The sequence below is a fragment of the Ammospiza nelsoni genome, chromosome 14 (genome assembly GCF_027579445.1).
Source record: "Ammospiza nelsoni isolate bAmmNel1 chromosome 14, bAmmNel1.pri, whole genome shotgun sequence".
Lineage (NCBI taxonomy): Eukaryota > Metazoa > Chordata > Aves > Passeriformes > Passerellidae > Ammospiza > Ammospiza nelsoni.
The window spans coordinates 19,153,287-19,164,961 of NC_080646.1; the positions used below are offsets into that span (position 1 = coordinate 19,153,287).

Sequence of the window (11,675 nt, forward strand, 5' to 3'; positions counted from 1 at the left end):
GTATGTGAGACTGAGGGAAGAGAGAAGAATGCTTTTTATTTCAGTTTACTCACAGATGTTTCATAAATTGAAATACCCAAGAGATACTTCATCTAACTTTATCAGATTCAGTCACTTGAGGATGAAGTTTTTTTAGAATTTAATCCTAGAGCATAATCATCCATGCAACTGGAAATTAGATGCACATGAATTAAGTGAATGCAATTTTCCAGCTTCTGCCTCTTGCTCCATCACTTCAAACAACCTTTTCATATACAAAATGTATGTTGCAGTGGTCTCCTATTGACCAAATAATTAGCAAAATATCACATTCATGAAGCTTCTCAAAACTCATAATTATCAAACACATGAATGAGCCAGCTGACTTTGTTTATGTTCACATCTTGCAAGTCACAGAGTGCATTTTGAATGACAAGCATCATAACTATGTACACAAGTGTGAATAATAGTTTTCTTAATTGGTTCTTCAGTTAGGCACAAATGAGATTTAAGCAGTGGTTTGTTGAAAGATTTAAACAGTACTTCAGAGGAACTGGCCTGTCCAGAAGCACCAAACTCCAGACTGAACCTGGACTACAGCATGTGCCAGTTTACTGCTTGGGGACTCAGTGCCTCTGTCAGGCTAGAGAACTAGAGATGGAGCAAGTCACAGTACAGAAACTGTTCTGAGCCTCCCTGCCACACAGATCCCTTGTCCTCTGAACACACACAGCCAGATTACCAGAGTGAAGCTCTTAGGGGAGGCAGCCCAGCGTTTCACAGTTGTCAGGGGCCACTCCTGCAACACCTCCTTGGTCTTCTCATCCACACGCATCACCGAGTCCTTGGTGACCCCCAGCAAACGAGGAACCAGCTTGTTCTTGCCTTTCATTTTTTCCTGTAACAAGGTGTGGAAGATTGTTTTCCTTACAAATGAAGCTTCCCACAGGACAAAGGAGAAGCAAGAGAGAATATTCTGCAAAGGGAAGCAACTGGCATGCAGTGACGATTTAAAACTGCAGGCTGAGTTTGTTTACAGACAATGATTTTCAAGCAATGCATTATTAAGAAGCTCTGGTCTTTAGTGCAGCTTTACTACTCAGTTCAAAAGACAACCCTATTGGTGACATTTCTCCTGATGGGCGGGAAGAATGATGAGCAGTACTCCATGATATCACAAGGCTCATTAAATACTTTATTATACTATATTATTCTATACTACTTCACACTACATCTAAACTGAAACAAGAACTCAACTGAACAAAATCTTTTGACTGTCTCCTGACCAACCATCAGGACACAGCTTGCAGAGATTGGTCAAGAAAACAAAACACTCCCACCAGAATCCAATTACCAAACCCCTTCAGGTAAACAATCTCCCATAATGCATTCCACTTGTGCACAAACACAGGAGCAGCAAATGAGATAAGAACTGTTTTGATCAGTCTCTTCTCTGCTTCTCCAGGCAAAAACCTGAGAGAGAGAATTGTCTCTGTCTGCTCAGAGAATATGAATCCCACACAGCCCCTGTTCTCACTCCTCCTGGAAACTGAAATATCTCAGTGGCTGAGGTAGCAAACCCTGGCTGAGAGAGGGAGCTGAGATAACCCACAACCAAGGGCACAGGGTGGTCCCAGCAGGAGCTGTGTTACCTTCACAAGGAAGAAGGAGACGCCGTAGGTGCGCAGGGAACGCGCCAGCTTCACGTACTTCACTTTGGCCTCTATTTCTGTCATCTCACCACAGTTCTTGTGCTCCTGTAACAGAGTTCTGTATCAATTAGCCAGACCAAAGCTTTCTACAAACAAGAAAAGGACACAGCTTTTATCTGTTTCAGGATGCTTAGTTCATAATCATCACAATTAGAATATCTGAAAAAAATTCTGGGTAGAAATGTTAGCACAACTATCACATAATGCCTCACATGAGAGAAAATAACTAACCTGGGCAAACAGAACTCTCCTCTTTGACCATCAACCAATCTGTGCCTCAGACCATGCACATTAAACCCCTTCTGACACAGTTTAAAATTCTAGGTATTCCTGCTGTTTGACATCATTAGGTTTCATACAATTAATGCCTCTTCACTCAGCTTTTAAATGTCATTTAAGTGTACCCACACCCTTTTTTTCCTCCTAGAAACAGATTCTTTATTTCTGCTTTGTGCCCAAAACTTCTGACTCATGACAGCCTCACACCTTGTACTTGAGACCATTTTTCACGCCTTGTAGGCACTTCCAATGGGCCTTTTTTGCCAGTTGGAGCATTATTCAATTTTTTTTTCCATCACAGGAAAATATCTCTACAGCTGAGGAACAAAAAATTATTTCTCTGAATAGTGTGGCCTGAAATACTGAACTAAGTGTGCCTTGTAACTCAGTCTCCATTTATTACTTAAACAATGTGGTCATTAGTAGATTGATGATTATGTGTAAGTAATGACAGGTACCCATTTTATGTATTTAAATTTGTTAAATTTAAATAGGATCTGCTCTCCTATGCAGACCACTGTGCTGAAAACCTCATCCCAATGTCTCCCTATTTAAATCCTGTCTGTGGGATTCCCCATCCCACCCCATCTTCCCCTCACGTGCTTCTCAGCTGCAGGTTGCCACCTCTTTGGGGCTGACCGATGGCAGCAGGGGGAGCAGCAGGAACATGGGAAATGCCTTCTGATTCCACTTGTTCCCACCTCAGCAGCCTGGGAGAGCACTGGGAGGGGGAAATGCAACTCCCAAAACCTCCTGCATCCCAAGGACACAGGCTGCTCCAATCTGTCAGTTCAGCAGAGAACACAACCAGGATCCCCAAAGAACAAGGAGCACAAATGTAGCACCTGCCAAGCTCCAGAACTCCATGGCTTGGGAAACAGCTGAGTTTTTTTCAAAAAGACAGCTCACATATGCTACCTTGTTGATTCTTTGCCCAGATCAGTGCCCTCACTGCTGAGCCTCTGGTCCATGCACACAACGAGTGAAATTACTCCTAGGTCATATCTGACATGGGCAAAAATCCCATGCTCTGAAAAGCATGGCTGTGATACTCAGAAGTGAATGAATCTGGTTTTGCTCAAACTGCAACGTCACTGCACCACATAAAGGTGCACAGCAAAGTGTCAGACACACTCATCTCCAAGGAAGTGCTGAAAACTCAAGGTAGAACAGACTCACTAAGTCAGAGGATTGTTCAGCTGGGAGTGCAGCAGACAAAAGAAAGGATGTGACCTGCTCCTGCCCTTGAACTGGTCTCTGTAGCTGGGATCTCAGATCTCTGGTGTGTCCTTCCAGAAGCCATGAGACTTCATCTCACCTGCTGACCTCAGAATTTTCCAGCTTCCACTGTATTGCCACACTTGTATTTCTGTGGGCAGTTACCTGGTCCATCCATAGCACTCAGGCCCTCAGACCACTCCTAACAATACCAGCACATTTTACCATTGGTGCTTAACTGCTCCAGTCTTTTACAATGGGGTGATTCCCACACACATCACTGAATTCAAGCATTAACAAGCAGAATTAAGGCTCATGTTTGAATGAAGCATGAAATTAAAACTGGCTTTCCTAAACATGTGTCTATTTTAATACAAATATGCATCTTTATATTTCCATGCAACTGACAAAAAGATCTTTAAAATACTTAATTTTCACTCTCTCCACGTAACAAAACACATTGGATAATCATCAGTAAACAAAAAATGATCAGGACAATAAACCTGCTGAAGAAATAAAATAAAAGCTGTCAAATACTTGATACTTCATTTTCTGAGAGCTATATAGTTCAAAGTTCTTTGTAGAGTTCTTTGTACACATGCAAAGTATACACCTGAGAATCTCAGATTTTTCTTATACAGATAGTGAAACCATAGCAATTGTTTTAGCCTCACAATTACCTGAAATATTCTCTTTTCAGCCCCTCTTTGTTTGGTATATTCTTTAGGCAGGAATTCTTTCAGGCTAGGGGAAAAACAAAAAAGAAATTCCAAAGTTAATGGTTCCTCCTTGAGGAGGGATGCTGTCCATACATCTTCACTGGCACTAGGTCCCCCAGGCTTCCTGATGTGGGTGTTAAATACTTGCACAACAAAACAAAACTAAATAGAGCAAGAGCAAGTGGTTGTCTTACCACCTGAGTTGCTGCCCCATGTAATACCTTTTCATGTTTTGAAAATTCATCAAAAATAAAGAATAGCTGGGACACTTTCCAGTTTTAAATTCCAGGATGTGTCTCAGCAGCTCAGAGGTTTCATATCTAAGTGTAACCACACTCAGTGTGACCTGGGACAAGGGGACGTGGAGGCTTGGGCCAGCTCTGGGTTCAGACACTGCTGTCACTCTGCAGCAGCACTTGGATTTACTGATGGGTGGGAACAAGTTCTTTCTCTGTGTCATCCAAGAAGTGTTAGAGCACTAATACTGTACTGAAAAACCAGACACTCATTTAAGTGGACACTTAACACCACTGTGTTGTCTCAAAGTAAAAAAAGAAGCAGTTTTAATTTCCGCAGCACTCAGTTTCCAAGGCTCTCAGAACATGGATTAAATTAAACAAGTTCAGCTCCCTGACAGAGTTCAGTCAGAAGGAATCCTTCAACACCTCATCTGCCCCTCCTTGCTGTACAATAAAATAACCCTTGATCTCAGCCAGATTTCACCCTAACCTGAGGGCATATCAGCATCATCCTTTAACAAATAACTGATCTGGACTGTCCCTTCCCATCTGCAATATTCTACTCTGATGAAACCATGTCATATATTCAGCAGGTCATTTTCCATCTGAAGAAACCTGCACAGTTAAAATAATTAGTCTCTAAGGATTCCCCCTACTTTGGACTATTAAGAATCATAGAAAAAGGATGACTGGAGAATGTCCTCCTTGTTCTGATTTATTCAGTGAACAAGCAACACTTAACACTGAAGGCTAGACCACGTACTATGATACAAAGTTAGACATTTTGAGAAGGATGGATTGTTTTAAACAAGACTGGCAAAATATTGCTCAGCTGGTCTGTGGGAGTTGCTTTGTTTTTATATCTTGAAGGTGGTTTTATTTATATTACTGTTTGGGGTTTTTGTTTGTGTTTTCAAACACAAAACACTGCCATTGCAGACAATCAAAAAATAGATCAACATACTTAATTAGGATTTTGTGCTTCAAAAATATTACTCAGTACTGAGATCACACATTTTTGTCTTCTCCATATTATAAAACAAAGTAAGAACAACTGTCCTTGATAATCTTCTGATGTTCTCATAGCTACATCTCACTTATCTGATAAAGAAATCTCTTCTTGGAGACTTATTTACAAAGACACATCATGGGGTAGGGAAGGCTGAGAAGCCAAATTAAAACTGTAGTTAAGGACTGAATACAGCTTATTATCTTAAAAATCTGGTGTATCTATTATGAAATAATTGGTGGTTTTATACAGAATTTCACAGGTTCAAACCAGTTTAGTTAAATTCAATTCCAAGGCAAATTAACAAAATAACAAACTCAAACCTGAATTAAACGAAGTTTCATTCTGGAAATCAATTCATATAAACAAATAATTTAAAGCTATCAACACACTTGAAATAATCATCTTTTATTAGCTAATTTTCTCAGCTACCTGCAGACAGATAAACTATCAGAACCATTACCTTTTTAAGCTCGCCTACTTAATTTTTAATTAATATAACACTTTAAAAAACATTGCTAAGCAAGCATTACTTGGAGCTTCATAAGCAGCAAGGGTTAAGAAAACAACTTTGTGCTTTGTCCACTAACAGCAATCGTAATGGGTGGCAATTGGATTGGAAGTTTTCTCCTTCTATCACCTTCCACTACTTTTAAATCAAGAGGCAAGTGATCCCCTCATCTGAAAGGGTGAAATGCCAGTTGTGAACAGACTTAAATTATTTTAATTCTACCTATAATCCAGATATCTTCTTTACAGACACAGTTTCACTTTATGTTGCAACTTTTTAACAGAGCTGGCAAAAACAATGGAAATATCATTTAGCATTCTTTAATCCCTTAAATGACACATATTAGAATGTGTACATTGAACTCAGTTAAAAAAAAAAAAACAGCTAATAGCAAGCAGGGTTGATTTCACTTGGTTTACATTGAATTTCATCTTCTAGTTCCTTAAAAAGTTACATGAGTGCCAACACTTGGATTGTTTCTCATGAGCACAAATGTGTTCCTGAAAAATCCAGCTTCATTCAGCAAACCAGGTTAGATTGAAGAACTGAGCTCAGCACCAAGCTCACTCATCATCTGCAGTGTATTTGTTTTTCAGTGTGCTTGCACAGAATGGAGCTGTGCAGTTTGAGTGCTCCTTTCCTACCTGCACAGGAGCAGTGGGAGCTCTTTATTAAATATTCTCTCAGCAAATTCAGCCCCAAGGCAGCCTCTGCAGGTGCCATGCAAAACTAGATCTGTTCCACAGAGCAGGACTGCTTTTAAATTGACAGTTTAATGCTTTCACAATTTACTTTGGCACGAGCTTCCAGGGAATTCCAAGAACCAATACCAACATCTTAGCAAGAGGCAGGAAAAAATCTCCATCTGTGCCAAGAATATTTTAGCAACGACAAAAAAAGATACAAAAGGTGTCTCTACACAAACATAATGTAGACAGGCAACTAAACTAAGCTGTTTCCAAACAATATCATTAAATACTACTGCTGCTCTGTTCTATTTTTTGTACAAGCTGACAGATTCTCCTTAAGGGAATCTGTAGCATCTTGAGGTTTCAGCAGTGAGTGACTGGATACCTCCCAAATGTATTTCACATACTGACCTACAGCATACAGTTTATATAAAAGAAAACCACTTTCTTACTTGAAAAACATCAGTGTTTATGCATTAAATAATCTTCAGAAAAAAATAATGAGGATTTAACTACACTTTTCTCTGTATTGCTCACAGTGAGCCAGGATCACTTGGCTCACTTAGACTCACAAAACAAAAGCAGGAGGTTTCACAACAAGGCTGCCATGATGGCTGTGTAAAATAAAGATATCATCACTAAATCATAAACATGTACACTTCAAATTAGGAGACAATGACCAGGGACTTACAGTTCTGGAGCAGATTCATCTACAGAGGAAAAAACTGAATTACCTCCAAATAAATGCTTAATTTTATGAAACTGATAAAACACCAGGACACAGAGCAATTACACTTGGTTACCTGCCAAGTTTGGTTCAAATACAATCAAAGCCCTAAATGAAAATAAAACAAGAGCAGAGAAAAATGCCCTACTGAATATAAGAAGGTTCTGAATTTTTGAATTCTGGTTCAAAATGGTTTCCACTGGAGTAACACTTTTCTAACAGATTGTTCAGTTATTAATACCTTTCATCTCTATTAGGATTAAAAAAAACCATAATGCACATTATATGAGTGATGACTGTTTCATGATGGGCTCCAAACTGTCCAGCACTGCATGCAAAGTACAAGCAGTACATGCACACAAAGCAGCTTCAGTACACCACAAAACACACTCACTGTATGGGAGCTTAGAAAAAAGAAAAGAGAAAGAAACTTTCACTGAAAAATCCAAGCAGTGCATTAGAAAATCCTAAAAAATTTAAGCAACTGAATGCTGTTCAGCAGTTTGCAAAAGCCACTGGTGAAGCTTGTGGGAAATTACTGCTTTAAAAATTAAAAGCAACTATTTCAGGGAACACCTAACTCTTGAAATCATTGCCGTGGCACAACATGAGCTTATCATGACATAATACCCCAATGGTTTGCTGCAGGAATACTCCTCAGTGAGTGGAGAGGGAAGGGAAGAAGAAGCAGACAATGGACAAATCCCAGAGTAAGATTGTTGTGTAGCTGGTCACAGTTCTAGGAAATAAAACCCCAATGTACACTGAAGCTCTTACCCTGGGGCCCTGTAATTCTTAGACATCAGCATTTCTAATAGGAAAGATTCATGGGCCAGTCAGGAGCAGACAGACAGTAAAAGGAAAAGCTGATTATTAACTGGAACTGAAGGATGTTTATTTGCATAACTGAACTGCTGCTCCAGGAACAGGCTTCAGAAGTGAAGTGTTTCAGACAACCAGAGCTGCAGCACTGCCCATTCCACAGCAAGACACCAGCTCAGAGTGCTTCCCTGAGACACCATAAACCCCAAAGAGGCTCACAAAGGGAGCCTGAGGCAGCACTGAGCACTCTGCCAGTGGAACAGGACAGAAACCAAACACACACCCATTGCTGTGTGCCTCCAGCTAAGGGATTTATGAGCCTCATGTAGGCTTGGTGGACTGGGCAGTAAATAGCTCTCTTGTACCTTCCTACATTGCCTTCCTCAAACTTCAGCCCTTGGTTAATCCTACTGCAGGTAAGCCAATCAGAATATCCAAATCAGCAGAAAAATGGGACATCTAAATGTCAGTCAAACTTAACTTGCCCTCCTGATAGCAGTAAATTGTCACAATAAAGACGAAAGGATGAGCCACTTGTGAGCAGGACTTCTGTCCATGTCTGAAACAAAGAGCACAGTTCTGGAATTCCATTCATCCAACACCATGAGAGGCTGAATCTGACCAAGTGATTAATGCCACTAGAAAGTTTGAAAATTTAATTTCTACACACATGAGTATTCACTTTATTCAAATGACAAAACTTCTTCCCACTCTTGTACTTTCCTGGTACTAAGAGTGTATTAAACTGGCACTCTGGGAGGAGCCAGTGTCCTTATTAGTGCTGTCTGATAAGCCATTGCCAAAGGTGCCCTCATCAGCTGAGGCTGCTGATTTGTGCAATAAAGCTCCTTTCACTTGGAGATTGCTATTGAAAATACACTGAATCTGATTACCTCTGCTTGGAGTAATAAAATGTGCTTAATCTGTGACAACTCAACATTAGTTACACTTGAGGTCACCCAAAGTTAGAAGTTAGAAGTGTTTACTCTAAAAATCCAGGTTTATGTTTGTGTTCTACATGAGGTCCAAACTGGATCTGTGCTTGAAAGCCTCCGAATTCACAAGCCTTCTCAAAGGAGACAGGATGGGAGCCATTCAGAATGTCATCACGAGCCTGGAGGGGACAAACAAAGATGTGTCAAAGACACCCAAACTGCTAAACCCATCTCCAATTCCTTGAAAGCTCCAATACAGCCAGCAACACACCCTTTTCCATCTGAATGTCTTTGTTATTCCATTCTGGATGTGAATGTGACTAATAAAACAAGGGGCTAGATTATTTCATGGTGAGTATCTATGGAGACTTACTGAATTTATGATTGTATCAGCTTTGATCAAAAAGAGAGTTTGACAATCATTTCCTGTGTATATGTGTAAATAAAACACAACCTGCACAGACACTTCTGTGTATGTACACACACATTTACAGATGCATGTGTGTGCAAATACACACACTGAAAAGCTTTCACCCCACTGCCCCATCTAGGAGGGAGAGAGATCTCCGTAATTATAAAGGTAAAAACAAAATTACTGTTACAGATATGGCAATAGGACAGGCCCACAGCAGTTTTATTCCCTCTGTGTAAATTTGGTGGTCATTGCAGATGACAGATTTTATAGCTCTGGCAGTAGAAGCTCACCTACCCAAAGACAAAGCAATGACAAAGCATTATCAACACACACTGTCACACCAGCCTGGATTAAGTATTTCAGTGGCAGGAGAACAGCTCGGTGTGATGGTCTTCTAAAGTACTTCAAAGAGGTACTGCTGTTCTACAAGCAATAGAACAGCCTTACCTTCTGCCTCAGATTTTAAAAATGTAATTTATAGCAACATCAAGTATAACAACAGCACATTCCATCAAACTTTTTTTTTTTTTCTTTGAAAAAACACCCAAAAACTTTAACAACGAATTTAAAGCCTACTTTTTTTTTTAGATTGAATTGCAGGCAACTGCAATGGCACCTTCAGTTAAATACTATCTTCTGCATAAAGCTCCTGCCTTTGCTAAGGCATGCACAGTTCCTCTGAGAGTTCAGGAAACCTGTCTGGATGGAATCCTACTGTGTTACATGACATGGTCCCTTCTGATGGAAAGCCTGCCTGCCTTGTGTGCTGCTGGGCAGAAGATTAGAAAGGAGTCTCACTGATCAGGCAGAAGAGAAAAAGACATGAGAAACAGAAAGCTGTTCAACATGACACAGAGAGCACCATCCACAGGGAGAAGAATTAAAAAGAGCAACTTGGGACTAAAGACATGTACCAGTTTTAAGGACGCAGGATGTGAAAGCCAGTGGATTTTTGGCTCAGTGTCCGTTACTGGGTTCAAAGCATTGGATTAAAAAAAAAATCAGCAAAGCATCTGTACTATCATGTGTTTTTGGAGGGCTAGACAAAAGAGCAAAACTAAAGCACATCCAGAACTGGAATTCTAGAAGATGGAGTATTTCAGCAGTGTATTTTTTCTAATTAACCTCCATGTGGGTTTCCTCAGACAAGGTAGAAAGTACTGTACCTGAACATAGAGCAAATTAAGCTGAACAGGATCTCTGGAATCTACATTCTGGTCTGAATAGAAGAACTTTCGCCTCAAGAGCAGCGTTTCATTCTCATCCACGCCTTGCTCGCGGAAGGTGCGGCTGTGATCCAGCCAGTTCACTGCAACAGAGACACAGCCAGGGACACGGTGAAACCCATGGGATAATGGGCATTTCCACTGGGGGGAACTGGGATCCAGCCAGTTCTACAGAGACACAGCCAGGGACACTGAAAAATCCACACTGCTGCAGTGTCACAGCCTTTGTCAAACCCATGGGATAATGGGCATTTCCATTGTGGGGGAACTGGGATCCAGCCAGTTCAACAGAGGCACAGCCATGAACACTGTAAAATCCACACTGCTGCAGTGTCACAGCCTTTGTCAAACCCATGGGATAATGGGCATTTCCACTGGGGGAACTGGGATCCAGCCAGTTCAACAGAGACACAGCCAGGGACACTGAAAAATCCACACTGCTGCAGTGTCACAGCCTTTGTCAAACCCATGGGATAATGGGCATTTCCATTGTGGGGGAACTGAGATCCAGCCAGTTCAACAAGAGCCATGAACATTGTAAAACCCACACAGCCCTTGTGAAATTCATGGGATAATGGGCATTTCCACTGGGGGGAACTGGGATCCAGCCAGTTCACTGCAACAGAGACACAGCCAGGGACACTGAAAAATCCACACTGCTGCAGTGTCACAGCCTTTGTCAAACCCATGGGATAATGGGCATTTCCACTGGGGGGAACTGGGATCCAGCCAGTTCAACAAGAGCCATGCACATTGTAAAACCCACACAGCCCTTGTGAAATTCATGGGATAATGGGCATTTCCACTGTGGGGGAAAACTCCACAAGAAATGTTACTTTCATTTCTGGGGCTAGGCATGAGTGCTGAAGGTTTGCTACAAATGAGAACTGTACAACAGCACTGCTGAGAAACAAGGATATACTACAGCATAAACATTGTTAATATTGAAGAAACAACTACAGTCATGTTTTACTGGTAAATTTGTATCTTTAAAGCTTCACAACAAAATAAGTTTACCACATTTTACCTCTAAAACATATGATTTGTTTACCTTTCTTATCCCCGAACACAATTTTAAAACATCTTCCTGCCACTTAGAGTTAACCTTAGTGTCTTATAGTAAAACAGAAAACACAGTTATCATGACTTAGCACACAAACCAAATCACATACTCTCTTAATTCTTTGGCAAATTT

At 40.7% G+C, this 11,675-nt stretch overlaps 1 protein-coding gene across 2 annotated transcripts in view; it reads right to left on the reverse strand.

The window, feature by feature from the left end:
- Positions 1-11,675, reverse strand: part of TLN2 (talin 2) — a 147,078-nt gene that overhangs the window by 70,889 nt on the left and 64,514 nt on the right. For both annotated transcript variants that reach the window (XM_059481927.1, XM_059481928.1), the window contains exons 7-11: positions 10,421-10,563; positions 8,891-9,018; positions 3,869-3,932; positions 1,632-1,736; positions 722-877 (exon numbers count right to left, since the gene is read on the reverse strand). In XM_059481927.1, coding sequence (XP_059337910.1) covers positions 722-877; positions 1,632-1,736; positions 3,869-3,932; positions 8,891-9,018; positions 10,421-10,563 — 596 coding nt within the window. The remainder of the gene's footprint in view (positions 1-721; positions 878-1,631; positions 1,737-3,868; positions 3,933-8,890; positions 9,019-10,420; positions 10,564-11,675) is intronic.